The sequence below is a fragment of the Oncorhynchus clarkii genome, chromosome 6 (assembly GCF_045791955.1).
Source record: "Oncorhynchus clarkii lewisi isolate Uvic-CL-2024 chromosome 6, UVic_Ocla_1.0, whole genome shotgun sequence".
Lineage (NCBI taxonomy): Eukaryota > Metazoa > Chordata > Actinopteri > Salmoniformes > Salmonidae > Oncorhynchus > Oncorhynchus clarkii.
The window spans coordinates 70,935,539-70,960,290 of record NC_092152.1 but is presented as its reverse complement, the minus strand read 5'-3'; the positions used below and the strand labels follow the sequence as shown (position 1 = coordinate 70,960,290).

The window sequence follows — 24,752 nt, the reverse complement described above, 5'->3', positions numbered from 1 at the left end:
TGGCAGCAATATCCTTGCCTGTGAAGCCCTTTTTGTGCAAAGCAATGATGACGGCACGTGTTTCCTTGCAGGTAACCATGTTTGACAGAGGAAGAACAATGACTCCAAGCACCACCCTCCTTTTGAAGCTTTCAGTCTGTTATTCGAACTCAATCTGCATGACAGGGTGATCTCCAGCCTTGTCCTCATCAACACTCACACCTGTGTTAACGAGAGAATCACTGACATGTCAGCTGGTCCTTTTGTGGTGTGTTTTTTTGGGGGGATTCAGTTCATTTGCATGGCAAAGAGGGACTTTGCAATTCTTCTGATCACTCTTCAAAAAATTTGAGTTTATGCAAATTGCCATCATATAAACTGAGGCAGCAGACTTTGAAAATTAATAGTGTGTCATTCTCAACTTTTGGCCACAACTGTACTTATTACCTCGACACCGGTACCCAGTCTATAGCCCGGCTATTGTTATTTACTGCTGCTCTTCAATTTGTTATTCTCTTTTTTTTCCCCTTAACTGCATTAAGGGCTTGTAAGTAAGCATTTCACTGTAAGGTCTACACATGTATTCGGGACGTGACAAATAATGGGATTTGAAATGTGTGTACATAGTTCTGTCCTGGTCTATTAATGTTATATATTAGCCTGTCATTATGTGGACCTTAGGAAGAGGAGTTGCATACTCACGAGCTCAACATTTCTTATAGTACCCATTCAAAACTTTCAGACATGTCTAGGGAGACTGGGGTTGTTTCTGGACAGGGCCAGTAGCAGAAGGGTAAATGGCTCTATCTGCTGTTTTATCCATGAATTTAACCTTTTTCCTACTACCACACTAGTAACTACCGAAAACATTTTCGTCGCAGTCAAATTAGTCGACAATCAATACCGTCACACACCTTGACTATAATTCCCCAAATAGAATTAGATTCAAGGAAATGTACAGTAGCAAGCAAATTACTACTTATACCCCTACATGGCTGCACTGCAGCACCAAGTCCAAACATTGACTAAAGGTGGCTAACATGGCTCCTTATAGTCCAAGGACCTTACATGTTGTTTCAAGGCTCTGAAAGCCTAAACAGCCAAATACTTCACCTAAACCAATTCTCAATTGTGGTACAATTCTGAACATAAATCCCTACTTTCATATCCTAAAATAATTTCACAAATGCAAAATACACTTGCTGTACAGTTAAGTTGCAGCAAATAGTATTTTTCCATTGACAACCTGTTTGTAGCACCCATTTACGCAGACTCAGATGGCCAATTAGCACAGGTAGTAAGTAGACCAACTTCAATCTGTTTTCCGTAAACACACGCTGTAACACGGAGATACTGTATGTTCGTGTGGGAACACTACTGTACACAGTAATAGCTATTTAGTTCACATAACATGGAATCATCCATGTAGTTATTATACTTCTAGCATAACATTTCTTTTCAGACTGACGCATAGACCCTCTTCTCTTTGATTATTGCCATCCCTTTTTATTACATTTATCTAATTTGAAAGGTCCTTTTGCTTCCAAAACACTACCGCAAGTAATGCGTGTTAATGATCAAACTGAGCATCCATGGCTCTTACCAAAATCCCCCAGTACAGAAGGCGCCCTCGTCCAATGACTTGTGTAATGTAATAGTAATCATCAAGGGCAATGCAGCAACTGCTTCAGTGGCTGTGTCCAGATTGAAACAAAAGCAAAATACCAAAAGAAGAAAATACACAGAATATTTAGCCTTTTCCTTTTTTACAAAGTTTATTTCAGATTTTGAACAAGTTTAGTCGAACAGGCCGAATCCCATGTCGTCATCAGATCCCTCTTCAGACTCCTCCTTCTCTTCCTTCTTCTCCTCAGCTGTAAAGAGATAAGTAATCAATTAACCATATACTATTTACCATTTACATTGTCTGAAAACACAGCTAGCTCTAGTGAAAGTAACAATCCATGCATTTAGCAATAACTTTTAATGCTGTTTGCATTGAGACTGTTCTGGTCTAAATTTCAAAGGCAAATAAGCTTTAGCTTGCCTGACCAAGTGCCCCATCGATATTGAGCTGACCCGCACATCAATATCTATAAATTTAACACCCCATTGCACCCAGTTTGGCATAAAAAATGATGGACCTCCAAAAGATCAACTTGACAAGGATCTCGAACACTCATGTGGGCTCTGATGTATGCTCACCTGCAGTGGGGGCAGCTGCCCCAGCAGCAGCAGCTCCACCTGAGCTGGCCACTGCCACAGCACCACCTGCTGGCATACTGGCCAGTTTACCATAGCCTGTGAGAAATTACAGTTAACCGATTTAATTACAACTTTATTGTTCTTAGTCCAGATGGACTATTTCAGGTTCTAATTTTAAGTAGACATGTTCTCTTCAGTGACTTTTCATTATGCATTGACAGTTCTGCAACTCACCTTGGGCAATCACCTCTTCCACATTTTTGCCACCAAGTTCAGTGACAACCTGAAGGGGAAGAGAAAAAGGGGTCAGAAATTAGTGGCCCAGAGATTGCAAGCATGTTTTCTGATTGAGCGCAACTTTCAGAACACACAAATTGTGCGTTTATTTTACTCAACCCTGAGATAAGGTAAAAACATGTGATATTAAACATACTTTCTCCATGCGTGTGTTGTCAGCCTCAATGCCAACACTTTCCAGGATCTTCTTTATGTCAGCAGCCTGTGGGCTGGCATTACCACCAAGGGCAGAGAGCAGGTATGCAGCAACGTAACGCATTCTGCAATACAGATCATGATGCAGTTATCATGACAAACAAACAGGGCATTAAAAAAAATACCCAATACAGTTATGTTACTTTAAACAAATAATAGTACACATGCGTCCCAAAGGGAACTTCGCAGTATAACCCTATAACATAGAAACAATTATAACTTCTCCATGTCATACCCACAGAGCATCAAGTAGCTAGGCCTACAAACGTCTATTATACATTTGTTTCAAGAGTGATATTTAGACACCTTCTCCATAGTCTAAGTGAGAAAAAAATGTTGGTTGGGCATCTTTACCAAACACTAGGACTCACTGCCTTACTCAAAACATCTGATTGATTAGCTAACTAGGTAACGTTAGCTAGATAACGGAGGTCAGCAAATTAGCTAGCTAGTCGAGCTTGCTAGCGTAATGTCCACAAAGTTCCAGTTGGTGAGGTTGTCACTGATAACTGTTATTTATTCAATCCGAATATGAAGATGTGGCATTGAAAAACTCCCTCGCAAATAATGTAACCCATCAACTAGCTACAGTTTTGGGCCTTGTTTCTTTGAGGCCACCGTGAGAGCGAGTACACATGGTGACATGTCATGGCTGTTAGGTAGCAAGCTAACTGGTTAGCATGCTCCTCTCCAATACATTATTTGCTGTCCAGTTTTAGGTTAGGGGTAAGACAAATATTTGAAGGGATTGTCTACGTTATGGTGCCGTGTTGGACAAATTTTCACAGGGTGTATATATACTAAATTTCCTTTAGAAGACACTCACTTGACACAGAGACGGCAGATGCGTGTTCACGACGAGATTTGCACAGGCGGAAAGGAAGTTCCAAGGCAGGGGGGAAACGGAAAAACGCGCGATGGGCGTGGAAATCGAATGAATTTTGATTGGAGGAGAAATTTCACAACAGGGTGGACTTGATTTGCAGGACGAAGTGAGGAGATGGTCCGGAGGCCGGGCGGCGTCAACACAATGAAAAATGTCAGAAAAAAAATAATTTAGGGAAACTGGAATCACAACATGGTGATAATGATACGCCCCATGTAAGTGATTGGGCCACTGTTCAGTCCAGCAAAGTGCCATTGATTCTCAGTGGTCAATAACTGGACAGACGGAGCTGGGACTGTGCTGTGACCTTAGAACAGACACCTAATTTGGACTACATTAGTACCATACTCTATGAAATGGTGCAATAACCCTTACTATAGTACCATTCTTGCCTCTGGCAATATGACATAATATGGCATCTTCAAAAGTTATCAAACAAAAAATGTGGGGCTCCAAAACAAAAAGGATGTTAAAACTACATGTGTTAAGGAATTACACAATACAATGTATGGTAATATTATTTAAGTTTAGAATAAAATAAGCAAATTAAAACATCTTTCATGGTATAATTTATTTTGTGCAGTTTTTGTAACACAATATACAATACAAATGGACAGAATAAACTGAGAGCAGCACATTTTGTAAGTAGACCTAACAGTCCAAAACAAGCAAACATTCAATATGATATCAAATAGTTCTCATAAATGTTGCAAGTTTGGTCTTGGTACTCAAAACAAGAATATAACAGTCAGAAAAGGAATACAAATCATTTCAGGATTTTTTTTCTCTCATGAAAATCCCTTGTAAAAAATAAAAATATCAAAAGAAAACACTTAGAAAAATATTCTATTGACCCTTCCAAAATATAAGAGGGTAGAAACCTGAGGGGTGTTTCACAAAGCTCTAGGAATTGGCAAGGTAACTGTCCTGAACATTCTGTTGAAACCATTCATGTCAGTCACAAGGACATTTCAGTAATCATACTAAGGGGCAAGCTGACATGTAACCAACTTGCTATGGGGTGCCAAATCTGTTAAGCCTTTGCTTACTTTACACAACTTTTTAAAAGAATGAATAGAACATAGAATAATTTCTTTATGAAGTGAAGAATAATTTCTTTATGAAGTGAAGAAAACTTTAGAGTGAAGGAATTACAAAATGTTTCATGATTTAGAAGAATACATTTTATTCAATTCAGCAAAAAAAAACGTTAAAATCTAATTTGATCAATATAACTGGAATTACACAGTACATTCACAAGTGACCATCATAAGATAAAATACAAACTATGCTATTCAGGTGAAAATTAACATAATATCTGGAATTGAAATCAGTGATGCCAAGTTATGTTCACATCTTCAAGGGATAGTTCACCCAAATGGGACATGTACCTAATTTTATAGCTCAACAAGTAATTATTCGAACCTGTAAGTCAGCAACCAAAAATATGGCTTTGTTAACTCAACCACAGCATAGAAACGTTATTGGTCTTTATTATGAACTGTATTAATGAAGGTGGGTTTCACATACCAGTAGATTTCATGCATTTTTTAATGAATGCCATTCAATAATGAGTTTACTCACGTTGAAAGATAGCAGGTAGCACCCTATTTCAAACAACCATGCTGGTGGTAGTGCAATACTGTCTTTTTCTCGTTTATGCTTTTTGGAAACATCAGTTGATGTTGGACAACAATGGCATGTTTGTCATCGCTGCGACAAGTTGGCCAACCTACTGTACACCCACCTTGAATGAGTAGGCCACACCGTTGAAGTGTGAATAGAGCAAAGTAACTCAAAGAAATGAAAAACTAAAATTACTGTGGGCAAGCAGCTTTCTTGGGGAATCTCAAAATCCACTGACCCCGTTTGTGAAATACCCCTCTGGTTTCAAAAGGTTCTGACTTATTGCTCTTTTGAAATATTTAAAATGTCAGGTTTGCCTCAGGTCTCAAAATTGTATACTGTCCCCCTTACTGTCATAAGGGGAAAAGGTTATCTGAATTTTAAAAGAGAGCACAGCATATTAGAAAGCCTTCTCCCAGCCCACTGACAACCTACGCATTTGAAGGCTCTAAATCATTCATGGGATGCAAAAGCTAGAAGTTGTTGAATAATTTATGAGTCAGCAAAATCTTTTTTTAAAGTTTGTAAGACAGTGAAAACATCAGCACGAGGTTAAAAATAAATTCAGAGAATGTATTATTTAATTCCTTAACAATTTAGAATTTAGATTAGAATACTAAACACAGATCTACCAAAATGATCATCCCGGTTATTTTCAGGAGGAAAAAAACTAAATAGAGACAATGGTAAAACATAACGGTCTCCATTTAGCCTTCATATACTGGTAAACACAAAATGTCTATATCAATTTACACACAATACCCAATTCCTTCGATAATATTTATTCTATAACCCTTATATCCTAAACATATTCTATTAGTACCAGTTTCTTTTCGCTCTCAAAAATAGCAGGTGTGACGTTTGCATTCCTGCAAATGCTTGGTAAACCTGACATTGAAGTGTTGAATCATCTGAGCTTAGTTTTGTAACTTGAATGACAGTACAAGTTCAAATACATTTGTATTGCCCTGAGGCACTTTATAAAGGCTGTACTAAAATAAAAAAAATACCATCTCTTCAATCAATGAACCTCTGGTGGGTCTCACAGGTCCTCAAATGGCATCCAATATGTCAGTCCAAAATGTAATGCATATGTAAAGCGTGAATGACCAACTACTTGTAGAAATATGATAAATCTAGTGTTTGCCTTGAGTCGTGGTGTGGAGGATAGTGTCAGAAGTTGAAGGGGTAGGTTGTAGAAAAGGTAGAAATATAATATATGTGGATACAAACTAAACGTAGTGAGCTAAGTTTTAGATGAAGGTTAAAATTGTGACTGGGACAGATGGCTGGAAGAGGGTGAAAGATGAGGGAATTGCGTGCCAGTGATGAAAAAACACTATTGGGGATAGCTGTTCTGTTGCCGGCGCTTTGCAGACCTCATCTTCTCAAAGCGGGACTCCATTTCCTCAAGGACTTTAGGAGTGTACCTGACCACCAGCTTCACAGTGCCCTGGGCAGCTTTGAGAAGCTCCACAGCTTTCTCATGGTGCTCCCCCTCCACACTCTGGAAAGAAAGAGATAAAAGGAGGATTAATTTAAATAACAAACAAAATTAGGTGACTGAATATGATAAATGTATATTGATAGATATGTATATGTATATGTATATTGAAAAATCCAAAATGATATATGTATATTGAAAAATCCAAAATGACTAGGACATCCTGGAATTTTTAAACCATACTCAATCTTCAAAATGTCACATACCACAAAAAAAAAAAAAACACACAAAAAAAAGAATCTGCCTTCCCAAAATGCCTACTATTTAGAACGCAAGTACGGGTATATGGACACAGCCAGAGACTGCATAAACAACACGTACCACCCCATTGACAGAAAGAAGCTGGTCGCCTCTCTTGAGGCCCCCGTGGCGGTCGGCGATTCCCCCAGGAATGATGCGTGAGATGTAAATAGGAGAGTTCTGTTCCTTCCCTCCCATTATATTGAAGCCAAGTCCTTCCTCAGTCTTAGGCAGCTCCACCACGCGAGGGTGTGAGTGCCCCTCACTGGCCGCAAACGCTGCAACAGTGGCCTACAAGGCAAGAGAGGAGAAAGTTGTTAACCCAGAGTTGCATACAGAGTTGTTGTTTAATATTGGTTGTTGTTGTTGTTGTGACATACCTTGGCTGTGGCATTGGCCCTGACTTCAGGGCTACTATTAATGTCCACTGTCTCATACACATGTTCATACACCTAAGGAGTTGTTTAGAAAAGGCAGAAAGAAGGTTAGTCAAATGCAAACTGCTAAGCTAAATGACTTCCTTCAAAAAGTCTGGCATGTTAAAAATGGTAGTTCTTGCTGTCCAGGGTTCCAAGCTAGTAATTAATCCTCAAACTGGATAGCTCATTTTGTAATAACAACACTACATTGAAAAAAATGCTTTATGATACACTGAAGGAATGACAAATCTTACACCAGAAGTCAAATAACTAGTCCATAGGCAGAAATCAAACATTTCATGTTTTATAGGCCTGTCTGTGTCAGCCCCATCTCACACAAGTTCACAAATCAGAGCCTGGAGGTCCAGAGTACTGCTGGTTATTGTTTTCCACTCACCTGGTGCCCCAGGTCTGAATCAATCACCCTGATTGGAGGGGGAGAATGAAAATCAGCAGTACTTCTGGCCTTGAGGTCCAGATTTGGCCACATAAATTGAGTTGAATTTTGAAGGGTGTGATGGGCATTTAATGGCACAGTCTCAGCTCACCTCTCGCACAGCATTACAGAACTCGCTCTGCAAGACCCTTTGCAGTGCCTGCAGTTTCTGGGGTGGCACTTCCCCCGTCCTCTGGAGCTTGTCAAGCAATTCAATGGCTCGAGAAATGTCTGTGGGGAGAAAACATGGAGACCACCCACCATCAGAGATCTTACCAATAATTTACATTGATTTAAAGACTTTGGTTTGGGAAATAATTGTTTGAGGCAGAGGATCTAACATTACAGCACAAGAGTAATGGAGTCTGTTGGTTTTGATTTTGTAGATTGATTAAGTAAATCTGTCCATGCACAGGGTATTACAATACAGGCATAGCTGATCATTACCAAATCTTCATCACACTGCTTGTAAACACATGGTAGAATTCAACATAGTAACAGTCTGGGCTTTCGGGCTCAACATTTTCAAACGAACCTAGCAAGCTACTGAGCTACATACTAGACGCTGAACTTTTGTTTGGGTGCAACTGCTAACATTACTAGGAAGCTACAAACTACCAGTGGTGGAAAAAGTACCCATTTGTCATACTTGAGTAAAAGTAAAGATACCTTAATAGAAAACGACAAGTAAAAGTCACCCAGTAAAATAGTACTTGAGTAAAAGTCTAAAAGTATTTGGTTGTAACTATACTTAAGTATAAAAAGTAAATGGAATTTCTAAAATATACGTATCAAAAGTAAAAGTATTAATAATTTCAAATGCCTTACATTATGCAAACCAGATGACACAATTTTTGTATTTATGGATAGCCAGGGGCACACTACAACACATTAACTTACAAACAAACAAAGCATGTGTTTAGTGAGTGCGCCAGATTAAAGGCAGTAGGGATGACCAGGCAATGTTCTCTTGATAAGCGTGTGAATTTGACCTTTTCCTGTCAAAATGCAACCAGTACTTGTGGGTGTCAGGGAAAATGTATGGGGTAAAAAGTACATCATTTTCTTTAGGAATGTAGTGAAGTAAAACAATTGGCAAAAATATAATTAGTAAAGTACAGATAGCCCCAAAAACGACTTAAAATACTTTAAAGTAGTACTTTAAAGTATTTGTACTTAAGTACCACACACCACTGCAAACAACCTAGTAACGTTACCAGATTTGAGGATGGCTATCTTGTTAGCTAAATTAGCTAACCTTAGCTGGCTACAACATTAGCAACTCAGCCCATCTGTCTTTCTGAAAACTAAAGCGGATTATATTGGAATAATCTATTTTTCTTTCGACTTTTGAGAGATGATTGTACATGGGCTAGTTATTTCAAAATGAATTGACTTGCCCTAACGTTAGTTAGCTAACTAAATTAAATTCCAGATTAGCTACCGTTAACTAGCTAGCCATCTGTTAAACTCGTGTGTGTATTTTCATCATTTTAACTATTATTATTGATCAAGCAATCTGTGTAGTTTGACGTTTTACCTCTTTCCAGACGAACAGGTTCCCCCAAAGACGCCATAATAGCCTAAATCCGGCACTGTTCGGGAGAAATTATCAGGCGAGCAAAATATCCACTCGGCGATAAACAGATTTGAGCTGTATTGACGGGGAATGTTGTTGCGTCAAGAACACGCAATCCGCGCAATATACCGTTGATGTGCCAAATCCAAGATGGGGGAAAAACTGAGAAGTCATATATCACTAAAGTTTTGTTTGATATTTTAGAAAATGTGGTATCCTAAATGTATAACCTGCAACATTTACAGCTTTTCAATGGTTATTTAAATTATATATATATTTATGTATAGTTATTACAATGTTTTATCTGATCATTATTCATAACCCAAATTGAATTGTTTGTAAATGTCTTTGTAAACCTACAATGTTGCTTCAATATGTTTAAAACCATAATTTTGATCTCAGTCAGTTCTTGCATTATGTATGCATTTCTATTGATTAATTTCCACTTCTCACAGCAATAGGGAATTTGCTTTCTGAGAGCTGAAATACTACATATGCCTATTACTCATTACTATGCATTAAACTGTGTTACCTTATCATAACGGCAAAACTGAGGACATAGACTGCTGACCCAATGTTTATGTTTTTGTTGTGATAGGAAACTTGTAAACACATTATGTAGGCCTATACGTTGGTAGGATACCTCAAATTATGTTTAGAAAAGTGATTTCTCTCTCATAAAATACAATTTCCTGAGTACTATATATATATACAAGAATTTAAGTGCTATTTGTGTGTGAAAATCTTACGGAATATACCTTGAATGCACTTTTATTGTTATATTTTATTATCACAATTAGGCATATTTTGGTATCCTTTGTGAGAGAATGTTGACCATCCATTTCTAGGCATGGGACACCTACCTGTGTCGATTGGATAGGGTTGAGATGGCCCATCCAAGGAATTCACCAGTCAAGGATCCTGTCTTCAGGGTTAAAAACTTTGAATGTACTCCTCATCAAGCTCTCAGAGGCCATCAAGGATCAGCTTGTAGCCTAGGCTATACGACATAGACTTCTATATGTTCTGATTCTTTGTGTTTTTGATTGAGTATATATTGAGGCTTTTATAACCAAGCCAATGCTGATTAAAATAAAATCTGTCTGTCTGTCTGTCTGTCTGTCTGTCTGTATGTCTGTCTGCTTTAGGAGGACGGGCTCATTGTAATGGCTGTAATGGTATAAATGGAACAAAGTCAAACATGCGGTTTCCATATGTTTTGATACCATTCCATTTATTCCATTCCAGCCATTACAATGTGCATGTCCTCCTATAGCTCTTCCCACTAGCCTCATCTGGTCTGCATGCATGCAGGCAGACAGGCAGGCAGGTACGTCGGTGGGTAGGATGGTTGGTATGCATGTAGGAAGGTAGGTATTTATGTATCTGTCTGGCCGTCCATCCGTCCATGTTTTCATCTAATCTTTATGCAGTGTAACTAGAAATGTAGGGTTCAAACTTTATTGACATTGGTTTTGTTTTTCAGTTGCCTATATTCATTTTTATTTCTTTAAATATTTCAATTTAATATTGCAAACAACTTCACAACATACAAAATGAATTATATTAATCCAGAAACATATGTCAATGAATAAATTTTTTATATATATATATATATTCTTATATTTTGTCCTCTGGTGGGGATAAAAAAATAAACAGCAAAGCTTTGACAACAGCACCTTGACATAGTATGTAATTCCAACATTACCTTGAGAAGTTTAGAACAGTAAACAGATAAAGTACTGAGGAGGAAAACCCTTTTACTGTTGAGTATGTAAACGGAATGTTTTGGTCGGTATCATATCCTTTTTTCTTAGGTGGACAAATTCTCAATTCACAATTGAAGCAGCATGCAAGTTTTTTTAATGGAACTCGTCCTCACCCTCTCCCTCATCCTCATTGCTCTTTTCCTTCTTTCTCACATTCTTGGCAACGTAAACAAACCACAATGTCTTGAGGAATGTGATATAGTAATTTAAACTGGGCGCAAATGACTCATCAGATCTTTTTTTAATTGTTTACAAGGTCATGAATATGTTCAATAAATAGACTGTAGTATCACTTTTACTGTATAAACGTCATCTTTTTTTACATGCAGTCCATAAAATTTTCATTTGACGGAATAATTTACCCTGTTATGTATATATACAAATAGATATTTTCTCTTTACTCTCTTTTTTAAACTCTCAATAAAATCTATACATTATATACACTATCTTCCTCTTTTAATGGTCAATGTGCATACACATGATGTGTCTATCCTTATAAACCGCCAGCCAATCTTCTTTTTGCTATCCATGGTGAGCGCTCGCACGTAGGACTGGGTTGTCCTGCATTGGGAGTTATAATGCCTCTTGTCTATTCCACGGCAGCCCTCCTTTGTGTACCCCATAGGGTTACATTTGGTCTCATAAAAGTATTGCTTCAGTTGGCCATTGGGGACAGGGACCTTTTCCAGGACGGTAACGGTCTGCCCAGACATGTCTATGGCTGTCTTTTTGTCCACAGCTGTCACCCACTGGCTAATACTATCACACACACTCAGCTCGCCACGCCGCGACGGGTCAGAATGCCGCCGTACCCTCATGGACATGTTAGCGGCGTCCAGGTAGTTTTTGTATTCCTCCAGGAGAAAAAGCAGCGGCGGCTCTAAAGGCACTTGGTTGCTGATCATCACCCGCGATGCATACAGGTCGACATCCTTGGTCTCCGTGGTGACCACAGAGGAAGGACCCCCTCCTCCCTGGCCCTTGTCAGCTCCAGGCCCCAGCTGAGATGCTTCTCCTTCCACCTCCAAGAGCTCTTCAATCACCTGCTCAAACGTGTCTGTGAGCGAGGGCAGTCCCCCATGCTGGCCCGGCCCACCCCCGCTCTGTGGAGTCCCGTGGCCCTGGCCGGCAGTCACTGCAGCACCCAAGTAGCCTTCCGTTCGGTGGCCCCTTATGCCTGGGGCGTCTCTCATGGGAGCAGCTCTCATGCAACTGAAGTACGAAATAACCATAGTAAGGAACAGGATGGTCATCACTCTTCTAACCTGGTGGAACTAGAGAGAGAGAGAAAGAGAGAGCAGGGAGAAGGATGAGAGGGGAGAGAGGATGAAATTAAGTGCAATTCATATGTATATAATCTTATGTAGCTATATTATGTATTATATAATATATCAACAGTTTTCTTCCATTGAGTTATCAGAGTTGTCTGCTTATACAATATACTGTTCATAATACACTCATTATCACAGTATTCCATAATATATCAAGGTTGGATCACAATCTAATTGTGTTCCTTTCAGTTATTACTAAGCACCATTAGATGATGCACGCCTACCATCTCCCCCCATTACTACCAGAGTATCACATTTCTCCTCCAGCTGCAAAGAAAGCCAACAGTCTGACACCACCATGAGTGCCGACTACTACTTGGCCAACTTGCAAATAACAGTATAAGTAATTACCATACATTCTTGTGAATTCCATTTTTTCTGTTTCCTCATACAACATTACAATATTTCCCATACAATATTTCCCACAAAGGCCCCAGAAGCAACATTAAGGGCTGCTGACACCAGCGTTTTCAACTGAGGCCGAGTTTTTTCAACATTACAATATTTCCCATACAATATTTCCCACAAAGGCCCCAGAAGCAACATTAAGGGCTGCTGACACCAGCGTTTTCAACTGAGGCCGAGTTTTTTCAGACTGGGAGTGGATGTGGCTAGGCATCATATGCTTTAAATGTCAAAGCATTAGATTGCTAATTATCTTCTAATGGGCCATCCTACTATGAAGTGCAACCCAATATATCATTATTTTCTCTTCTTCAACAACAACAAACCAACAACAATTTTTTAAACAATTATGTTAAACTGATAATGAAACTACAGTATGTCTTCATCATAATCATCATCATCATCATTATCTTTCTTATATTTGATGTTGTTATCCAAGGTTGGCATGTACAATATCATAAACGCTAAGGGCCTGAATACTTTTTTTCAGTGTAGCTATAGAACAGGCAAAATATATCATGTTTCCAATCTAATACCATGTATTGTAGCCTAACACGTTTCATGTGTTATCCTGACTTCACACTACATTTCCCACAGGGTTAATAGAGACTTATTGATCGATTGATTGGTTGAATACATGAGTGTTTCTGACTAGGTTCAGATAAGTGACTGTTTATTTTGTGTGATTTTGCAAAAGGCAACCAATATTTGATGTAATATTACCATTAATATGCTAAACTTGATAGGGTCAAATTGGGAGCAGAATTTATTAAGGGACATAGAGATGTTTAAATAAAGGAATGCTGAGAGTGAGCAGTAGCGCTAGCAGAGACTGAGAGAGAGTCAGTAAAGTACTGGTTAGAGAAGTGAAGAGAGGTAATGTGCTTGCATCCTGACACACTCACGTACCCCTTCTATCAGATGCTTTCTCTGTACAGCTGCTCACATACATTTGGTGAACAGACATTGCAAGGGAAAGAATGCCACAAGTGCCCAACAGAGCCAAAATGTATCAATATACACACACACCCTCATCCTCATCCTCCCCCCTAGCTCACAATAGCATCTCTTACCTTTATGCCCTATGAGTCACAGCAATTCAACATATCCACGGACATCCCAGACCCAGAGTCAAACATATGAAAACAACCACAATATAAGAAACCTAGCTCTTGCTCTCCAGGGGGGTGCATTTAAAAATAGCCATGGCAGGGCTTTGACTGCACTCTGCATGCCGCCCTCCTTGTATCCCGACCTGATGCAGGAATACGCTCCAAGCAGATCCGCTCCCCCACCAGGCAGTGTGGCGGACAGAAGGATCTTAGCAGAAGGGAGGGGCAGACCCCACCTAAAAAGCATTTGTTTCATTCTTAATTGGCGTCTGGGGCCACGGCTGCGATTAGCCAACGCTACGGTGACTGCCATAGAGATATTGCATCTATAAATAGGCGTGCTGGGAGTCTCACAGTCTCGATTGAGAATATCACATCCTTCTCCTTAATGAGCCACTGAGTCCCCAAGCTCAGTGACGTGTTTCTCCAGAGTGTGAGTGTGTGTTAGAGGGAAGGGAGAGGATGGAGGAGGAGAGGAAAGGAGGGCTTGGTTTGTACGTGTTTGCAGGGGGATGGGGACATCTTTCCTCCTACCGACAAGACAACCTTGGAGACAAAACATAGCCAAACAAACATAGATGAGCAGGAAATCGTTCCAACATTTTCTCAATATTGTAATTTGAAAATAATTATTCATAAGAGGTAATCCTTTATCATCCTATAAAGTGTTCCTGTGACCTGTCAAATCCCATCATTAGGCTGCCCCAATAATCAAGGAAAACAAATACATGGACTGAAATCCCATCACACTGCTTTTTGATACATGAACTGATTGGGGGTCCATCTTCATGTAGAAGATGCTGCAGCAGAGATAGTAGGCCTTCTTCCCTGATGGATCACTGGGGCTAAGTTGCAGTAACAGGGGGTGGGGAGTCAGTGCAGGCGTCATTTCGCGGCATAACAACCACAGATGACGTCTCTCCCAGGTCTCCATAGGGGACAGGATGGAGGGGATGTGTTTTGGGGGCAGTGCCACTCATCAGTGTGCAATTGCCTGCCAGTCCTCTGGGCCTCCTCACACCGGGAACAACAAATAATTTTATTTCTAACTCAGCTATTTCCTGTTTCCATCAGGAAAATCAATATGGCTTATGCTCTCAATCAACATCCTGTTAAAATGCAATCTAGGCGATGAATCACTTTATTGCTGTGGGACTGGCTCAGAATAACAGTACTCTCTGAGACCTATCTAATTCAAACCAAAGTAAAAGTGATTCTCACCATGGCTGGTATGTTCTCATTTACTATATTAGATTTGAGAGTATCTTCAGCTCTGAATTGGATTTTACGGTCCAATTTTTTTTTAAATCTCCAGGTAATCAGTACACTGATATTTAATTATCATGTACTGAATATGTACAGTATGGTGTGGAAGAGAACAAGCAAACTTCCACACTCTATCCAGCCATAACATATATTCCGTCAAATCAAGATTTGCATCAATAAAATCAGTCCTTTACAGTTGCATTTGGTGCATTCAGAACGTTCATAGATAAAAGTTGATGGATTTCCACGTAGTGGCAGGGCTTTACGATTACACATTCAGATGAGCACCTGTTCAATTGTTGTGAGAGAGGCAGGCGCAGCTATACGGTTGTGTTTAGAGAAAGCATGGTGCCTTGCAGTGTTTGCTCTTCATGTCAGGTGGGGATTATAATGAAAAATCTCCCTTTGACAGATGCTGGAGTGGATTCACAAACACAATGGTGTTTCAACCATGTACAAAACTCACCACATATGACTTCATGTTTCACTTACACTTAACTTACACAGTCATGTATGTGGGTAAAATTTCTGTGGCAGTACATACTAACTTTCTTTTTCAAAGACACATTTTCTCAACATTCTTGTCTTAACACTCCTCTCTTTTCCAGTGAAAGGTTAACACATGTTTTCACTTTGAAAACACATTGTCAAGTAAGTCACTACGAGGGGGAAAATACCCTTTCTCCACATGATCCAAACAAACAATATCATAATATTCAAAGGTTACCCACTTCATACTTAAGCCACCTCCTGATAAACGTAGTACTCTAATAAGTGCAACATTTCCTGTATGTCTATCCGCAAGTTGCACTTACAACTAATTAGTGATAGATAATGACTTTCATCGACAGTGCTCAAGTTAGCTTATTAGTCTACTGCACATATTTATATCTGAATAAATCAGTAGTATCTTAAAACGATGTTGATTGCAAGTGGTCTATACGAACAATAATAAGATAAAGGCTCAACAGCAGCACATTAGACCTAGACCAAGTCCTAATTTAAAACGGGTGTCAAGCAGTTTCCATATAGTTGCGCTAGATGGCGTATTAGACCACGAAATGTTCTTAAAACCCAATCCTCTCTCGCTCTCTCTCACGAACACACACACAGGCCTACACACACACACACACACACACACACACACACACACACACACACACACACACACACACACACACACACACACACACACACACACACACACACACACACACACACACACACACACACACACACACACGCACACACACACGCACACAGGCCTACACACACACACACATACACACACAAAGTCAAATTCTAAAACATGAAAACTTTTAGACTGAAAAAGCAAAAGGTTACTAAACAAAAATAAAATCGTGTTTAACGGAATGTCATTAATGCATATATAGTTAGTTTTCCAAGTCTGTGCCAAATTGGATCCTATTTTCAGAGCTATTTGATGCAATGTCCCGAGACAAACTAGCCTACACTAAAATACAGCAATAATCTCAGACTGCATTAAATTTAAAAAATCTCTACACCAAACATTAACAAGGTTTACTTGGTAAACAGCAGTATCGCGGCACCGCTGGGTTGTTCTCGAACTAGAACGCATAAAACGTAATAATTGTGGTATTTTCCGTGCGCTCCTTGATAATTGCACGACTGCTCCATGTAGGGATCCGTTTAATAATCTGTATATTCATCCTCGCCTTGTGAGGTTATCCGGTTTAAGAGAGAGCTAGACCAACCTTGCAGGGTATAGCTGTTTCCTATAAAGTCTTAATGAGGTGCATCAAACTTTTTAAAATCATTTGCTTACAAACCTTTCTGGTATTTGAGAAAAGAAAGTCCAGATAGTACAGATAGTTGAAAAAAAATATTATCTGAATTACGATGCTATATTATTTAACATAACATTTAGATGCATTTTATTCATGGGTTATGGGTTATAATGAATAGGCTACAATAGGCCTACAGCCTATGTGGGTAGGCAATGTAGTCTACTCGCCAGTGGCAATAGCCAACACGGCTAAATGTACAACTCTTCGCATTAATTAATCAGCTAAATACATCAGAAAACGAAATGATTACCTCCACTGACCCCTTTCGGGGTCGCTATTAGAAATTCAATCAGCATAATAACGCCGTTTTTTAAATTAATGAACAAGAGGATAGAGTTACACGTATCCTCTCTCAAACTGCGACCGAGTCGGTGCGCCTGCATGATCCCCAACTTGATTACAATACTTTTAAACATCTCCCCACTCACAAAACGAGCGAGCATCGACACAGCAGAGCGAAAATGATCAAACAAGTTAAGAAAAACATACCTTTTACTGCCCAGTCGTAAAGGAGACCATTCAACAGGACAGTATCATCTGGGATGTTTTGGACAACCCCCTGTGTAATTACTTAAGCTATATTTTCCCTGTACTGTCCGACAGCTTAGAGATATCTCTTCAGCTTTGGAGCAAATAGATTAAATTATTGATGGTGGAAATTGCATGGTTGAGGTAATGGACTCCCATGGCTGCGCGGCTCCTTTGGAGATCGCTTAAAACCGAAGGGGTTGCATGCTATAAACGGCGCCGCGACGGCACTACGCGATGAGAGACCTCTTGAGCTTGAAATGACGCCTGTATCCCTTGCAACTACAGTAACTTACTACATAATGACGTTGCAACATGTGACTCGCCACTGGCTGACTGGTTGTTTGCCACCAGACACGGTTACCAGAGTCCTAAAGCAGGCCTAGCTCTCATACATGTTTTTTATACGCCTTTGGTCAACAGATGGGAGTGGGATAAAGAAGGGATTGGCAATGGATCTTTCTTCCGTGTTTCACTGACATCAGATGTGATATTTTTGTAGCTGTACTGTACATAAAAAAGAATAACGCATTTGATTGTGTGCCATGTGGCTACATTGCGTGTGATGTGATTAGATCTGATATATATATATTATGACTACTACTTAGAACCTGGTTTTACAAAATCCCAAATAAATCATGGAAATAAGAAAACCAATACCCTACCCAAAAAGACATTCTTATTCCATGCATTTTACCAGAAATATGGCATTTCTTTAGAGAACACTGTTACTTCAATTGTGGAATTGGACAGAAACACACATTCACTGCTACATATTTATGTAATTAACGTGTTATAACTAAGTGTATATTCTGTATGGGATTGATTACGTCTACAGAAGATTTACGACTAGCAGTGGATACATTGAAATGTTCCTGTATAGACCAGGAGATGTGTTATAAATGCAAAAGGTAAGCCTGCCTAGCTAGACCTCGTTTTCCGAAGCCTTTGAAATGGTTCATCGTCAGATCCCATAGGTAGGCTATGCCATGTATGTTATACCAACAAAAACTATGGGTTACAAGTAGATATAACCATCTCAGGGAATGTCCAAAGTTAAGACAAAGAGACATTCGAATAGGCTAGCTCTTGAAATTGTTGTAACTTAAATTGAAGAAGCCGCAGATTCAATAAAAAAATAGCCATTTACCAGACGCTTTTATCCAATCATGCGTGCACATATAATTTATATGTGGTAATCCCTCGTTGTGCTATTATACCAGCGCACAAATAGTCAGTAACATGGACAGCGCCGCGATCACCGCGAGAAAAAAACAGCACCATTGTCAGTGTTGTGGTCAGCGCGCCCACGAACTAAACATTCAGCACCGTGAACAGCGCCTCTATTAACACGCCGCATACTAAACATTTAGAACCGCAGACAGCACCACGATTTGCGCGAGGTGAAGGCCTGATCGCTGATTGAGAACCAGAGCTACTGAACAGCGCCGCTTCCAGGCAACCTATATAATGAGAAGATTCAATGCCCTAGTTGTTGGGATCTATGCAGGCGGAAAGCCTACTGGTAGACACTTTTTGCCATGATACCAATTATCCCCATTCCCTTTTCCCCTAACATAAAATTGTAAACTTCTCATAACACATAACTTAATCATATGAAAGCAAAAGTATTATCATTAAATACAAGGCTTCACAATATCAAAGGCATATACTCAAGAAAATGTACACGTTATTCTGAAGATCCGAGCAGTGTTCAATAAGGCTTGAATCAACGTGGAACTTGGAAAAGGAAAAAAAAATGTCTCACTTAAATTAATAAAGCTTTTGACTTAACCATCCAGTGGGTGTTTAGAGAAGTCAAGTTATGAAGAGAAAAGTTCTGGGCTCAACCTCAGTCAAATGAAGGAAACAGCTCATTGTCCTTGTGGCTTGGACCTCCTCCAATTAAATATTTACTGTGATCTGTTTGCTATATGGCCATCGTGATTCTTCTCTGTACAAGTTAATGAGGTGGATGGTTCTTACTTGGCATATAGCAGTATGGGATTGAATGCTCACACCTGCTTTGTGATTCACTCCACCTCCAACACACCCGGGGACATGCCAAGATGAATATAGCCCTCCCCGAAGGATCACAGTAGGCGAGGGCAAACTCTGGATGACAAAGAGTTGCATCAGCAATCGCTGAGCGACATGACTCCAACAAAAAAAAAGCTTGCACGGGGGCTGTTCCAACAAGGTAATTCATAAATAAATCACTTGGCATCTCATTAGAAGAACAACAACATGGTCTCTCTCATATCTGCAAATACAGCACAATGCAAGGTGGCGTTCTAAGTAGTGGAAAGTTCAGGAGACTTGTTACCTAAGAGTTTGAGGAGATTATTTAGCATTTTGTGTAGAACTTCAAAATGAAGTTTAGCGTGTCTGAAATAAAGTGCATCGCAACTGAATTTAAAATGCATAGTTGGGTCAAGCTTAAGCAAAGTCAGAAAGAGCTAGCCAATACCGAGTACCATGCTGTGCTATGCTATGCAATGCTATCCTATAATATACTATACTATACGTGTCAGTGCTAATTATCAGCCCTTGCACCTACAGTACACTATGTGTCTGATGAAGGTTACATTGGGTGCCTAATCAGAACGTACTGCCCCTAAACTGAAACTCAGACACACTCACTCATGCTAACATAAGACCATTATGTTATGTTGAGCAGTGAACTAAACTGGCTTTCAGCATGCCACTTTCAGAATAAAAGTTAATTTCAGACAATCACCAATCCTTTTTCAGAAAATAGACATAATTCTTGAAGTTAACTGTGGGACATCTCCCACTACGATTATCTTTGTCAAAAAGTGTCATTTCTATGCGAAAAGAGTTCTCAAGAGTGATGAGCGCTTTACCATGAATGGTGTGGCAAACCAACATTTCCTTGTTTCACGTCTTTCATAACATTACAACCCTTGGACAGAAGCGTCTTTCATAACATTACAACCCTTGGACAGAAGCGTCTTTCATAACATTACAACCCTTGGACAGAAGCGTCTTTCATAACATTACAACCCTTGGACAGAAGCGCCTTTCATAACATTACAACCCTTGGACAGAAGCGTCTTTCATAACATTACAACCCTTGGACAGAAGCGTCTTTCATAACATTACAACCCTTGGACAGAAGCGTCTTTTAGAACATTACAACCCTTGGACAGAAGCGGCATCCTCATGCTTTATTTTAACCATTGAACAATTTTCTACTCAGAAAAGGGCAGCATGATGAATTCGATTTTTAATATAAACACATAAAGTTACGCTACTTGAAGGGTACTATGAGGTGGTTTGAGCATGCAATTTAGAGCATGGTGATGGAGCCCTGTTCACTCCCATAGGTTCTCTTAGGGGTTGGTGGCAGTAACCAGAAATCTGAAGCATGGAATATACACTCTCTCCAGCTTTTACACCATTTTCAATGTAAGCAAACATTTAACTTAATTTTGTATTTTGGGTGAACTAAACCTTTAAAAACTAAACCAGACTTTTAAACAGATGGTTCTGAAGTCCATAAACAAATAATTTAGAAATATTGAATACCGTTTTGAAGTGTGGTTCACACAACATGATAGTCTTCTCTCACACAAGAAGCACACACACACTGTGGCACCCTATACCTGCTCTTCACTGACCAGATGCCCAAAACAACACTGATGACACTACACACAGGCATACATCTTTTCACATCTTCTCTTGCCAACTGTGACATAATTCTGACAAGTCAGCGATGCCAAGATCCACATTGAGACATGAACATTCAATTAAGACACCTTCAGAAGATACCTCTTGGAAGTAATCAGACAATAGAATAACAAGGCTCTGTGGCAGCATCAAATTGGGCATCATAAGCATATCTGCTGAGAATTAGCTACTCTATACCAAAATTCACACTTCAGTGTACAATTAACCCTTTCTCTGCTTCCCATGAAACATAATGAATATCCGGCTATAGTGTTATTAAGAACCAGTGGTAAGTTTGAACTCTAGTCTGTCTATGTATATACTGCCCAAACCCAGTGGGAACACCTTGATGAGAAAATGTATAAGGCATAACAAGCTCAGTTGATGGGAATTTGCAAGAAGTTCTCTCTCTCTCTCTCTCTCTCTCTCTCTCTCTCTCTCTCTCTCTCTCTCTCTCTCTCTCTCTCTCTCTCTCTCTCTCTCTCTCTCTCTCTCTCTCTCTCTCTCTCTCTCTCTCTCTCTCTCACATCAACAACAACAAAACAAAAACACACTCTTTGTTTCATCAAATTGACTGCAGCATCAACTCACACAAATAAAATGTACATATTTGACTGGGGGATCTAAGCGGAGCTCTTATTTGAGCACTACACCTAAGTATGTCAATAGGTAAGGTAAATGAGTCGCTTACCCCTGTCCATAACACAGGCATGCAACTTGATGTCAATTCCAAAAGAGTGTGGAAAGCCAACCAGAGGTAGAGCTCAGCACCCCATTCCATATTCAAACACTCATGGCAGGTATCCTGAGTCCAACTCTACCGCGTAAGACACCTCAAAGTTATGCTGAACAAAGATATTAATTAGGCTACTGTGCAGACACATATGCGCAATATGCATGCACAACAAATGCTTTTACAATTACATCTATTTTTCTGAGCACATTCAGTACAATGCACTCCCCTTTAATCAATTACATGTAAGAATGGAATTGAGTTGATTGTAAATATGACAATTCCCTTATGCCTCTGTTCTGTTTTATGAACAGACACAATTCATCGGACCTCATTGTTACACACACACACACACACACACACACACACACACACACACACACACACTGAATTGTCCTGCAGTGGCGTCATGCCAGCAGCCAGTCAGACTCTTGTCTCGTTGGTTACAATTACCAGACAAGCGGCACAGCAAGGTATTGGTTTGGGAAACAACAACCTCGACATATTGTGTTGGATCAGCTTTTGTAATCGTGTATTCCCATGATTTAAACTAACCAAGATGTGTCTCGGCATGGTTGAATAGATAAATAGCTGGATTCAAACGTTTCAACCCGCCATAACTCATTATGATGACATAACTAGATGGATGGAGGTGCAGATGATGAAAATCATGACGAGGCAGCCGCTGATTATAATCCGATTATTCTAATATTATTATCATTAGCCTATTCATATTATGATAATCCTTATCCTTTTGTTGGTTTTGTTATTTACTGTTACGGAAATGTCAAACTATCCCCTATTCAATTACGCACGAAAAGTGGAGTGTTATCAACTGTTAGCCTACTTCAGATTCTACCATGTAAAATAATAAAATACTTCAGAGAGCTATAGGCTATACATGTTCATAGACCTCACCATTTAAAGTTCATGAAAGGTTGACTCGGAAAACTAAACACCTTTATAGTAACGCAAACATAAATATCTCTCATCGCCCCTGTGAGTCATCTATAAAGAATGAAACACGCATATTCTGTCAAATATGATGCCACAATAGCATTTAATGTTATTTGGAATGAAACCTACCATCCTCAGATTTGTTACTGACGCCCACCCCAACTCTGCAGCGCTAAGAGTGCGGAGAGGGGGGGCGGTTGAGGGAGATTCTCAGTAAGATAACACAACCCCATTTATGGACTGATCCGATGACGTACATTGCAGAAAGTTCTAAAAAAAACCTTCATACATACAAAGTGTGTCGTGCCACCCCACAGACCCCCCCTACCCCGCCTCCGCTCTTCCCTCCCTCCGCACGCCTACACATAAACCCACGTCTCCTCTCGCTTCGACTTTCCTGAAGAAAATATGTTATTCCTGAGAAAATGATTAAAATAAAAACCTGACCAAATTAAGAAATCTAACAAATAACAATATACATGTTGCTTTGTATGCAGGCAATTTGTCATATTGTCGCTGGTCTATTCATTCATAAACCCACTGCAACAAATAAAACGAAAACGTTTAGCCGATCGATTCGTTAAGCATAGCTCTAGTAAGTATCATCTTATTATAAGGCCTATTATATAAAACATTTTATTCATAATATTAACATGATTTCTCTTGTTCTTATTATTACAGCTGTGATATATGTTACAACACACAGCGTCATCCTAACTAACGGGTCTCCTGCTTTCCTATAGGCAATAGCCTAATAAGTATACTCATTTCGTTCAATTATTAAGTAAAGTATTTAATTAAATAATGAGTCACACATGGACTATGTTTTAAAGAGCCTTATTTGGTTTTCTAAGGCAAGCTAGAATTTAACTTAAACATGTCATTTAAAAACACAATGAAGCTGTAATAATTCAGACGTAGCCTATAAATGAGGATAGGCTCAATAATGCATTGAAATGTAACCCCACTGGAAGCTTCCTGATTAAAACAGGGCTGCGAGCGCTTGTGGGCGTTGATATCTTAGGGTTTTTCTTGCAGCTGTGTGCTATTCAATAGCATCGTCCTGAAATCAGAATCTTTGAACTGAAGCCGTACAAAGAGAGATTGAATACCAACAATATCCACAGTTTCTTCGCTGGCACGCAAGACGAATTTCTAAAGTCCGTTGGCTGTTAAGTCAGCAAAAACATTGTCGCGGACTAATCAATTTGAGGATCAACGCAATCTTGCATGCCTGGTTTTCTACTGTCTTAAAACCCCACTGCTTTTGGGCAATTTCTTATCAAGCCATCTTATCTCGCACCACCTTTAGCCAGCCATAGCCTAACATCTGTCAATAGGCAGTTTGACCACGCCTATCTTTCTTGTAATTCCATATCTTTGATTGCATCTTTGAAATTCCTCTGATTTCTATGAGGTGATTTCTCGGTAATGTTTTTGTTCTTCATATTTCATTAAATCATTGTGTAATTTGTGGTTTTGCTATTTATTGTAAACGTGGAAGTTGTCTCCGACAGGTCGAATGTGGGCTACACAGACTTGCGCGCGGACAAAGAGGGGTAGCAGGTGATGCTAGTGCTAGAGTGAAAGCGCAGTATGAATGAAACCGAGAAGCGGCTGTAGTAAAAACACAAGTGATTTGATTGCGATGACGGAGGATGGTAAGATGTTAAACAGATAAGAGTAGGCTATTTTTTGCCGCTTAGGGCTGAGAGAGGAATACAATAGTTTGATATGCGAGACAAACAAAAATACATATAGAG

The 24,752-nt window shown here is 39.5% G+C and overlaps 3 protein-coding genes across 3 annotated transcripts; all 3 read right to left on the bottom strand.

Moving 5' to 3' along the window:
• Positions 1-1,735: 1,735 nt before the first annotated feature.
• LOC139412214 (large ribosomal subunit protein P2-like) lies at positions 1,736-3,608 on the bottom strand. Its single transcript, XM_071159036.1, has 5 exons — positions 3,503-3,608; positions 2,618-2,741; positions 2,419-2,467; positions 2,185-2,280; positions 1,736-1,853 (listed from the first exon to the last, which is right to left on the bottom strand). The coding sequence occupies exons 2-5, from the start codon at positions 2,738-2,740 to the stop codon at positions 1,777-1,779; spliced, it is 345 nt and encodes a 114-aa protein (XP_071015137.1). The 5' UTR covers position 2,741; positions 3,503-3,608; the 3' UTR covers positions 1,736-1,776.
• A 510-nt stretch (positions 3,609-4,118) lies between these two features.
• On the bottom strand, positions 4,119-9,513 carry LOC139411547 (protein lin-7 homolog C). Its single transcript, XM_071158030.1, has 5 exons — positions 9,328-9,513; positions 7,900-8,018; positions 7,313-7,384; positions 7,014-7,223; positions 4,119-6,695 (listed from the first exon to the last, which is right to left on the bottom strand). Exons 1-5 carry the CDS (start codon positions 9,362-9,364, stop codon positions 6,528-6,530), a joined length of 606 nt encoding a protein of 201 aa, XP_071014131.1. The 5' UTR covers positions 9,365-9,513; the 3' UTR covers positions 4,119-6,527.
• Positions 9,514-11,012: 1,499 nt separating this feature from the next.
• Positions 11,013-17,691, bottom strand: LOC139412213 (neurotrophic factor BDNF precursor form-like). Its single transcript, XM_071159035.1, has 2 exons — positions 17,568-17,691; positions 11,013-12,409 (listed from the first exon to the last, which is right to left on the bottom strand). Exon 2 carries the CDS (start codon positions 12,386-12,388, stop codon positions 11,579-11,581), a length of 810 nt encoding a protein of 269 aa, XP_071015136.1. The 5' UTR covers positions 12,389-12,409; positions 17,568-17,691; the 3' UTR covers positions 11,013-11,578.
• Between the last annotated feature and the right edge of the window lie 7,061 nt (positions 17,692-24,752).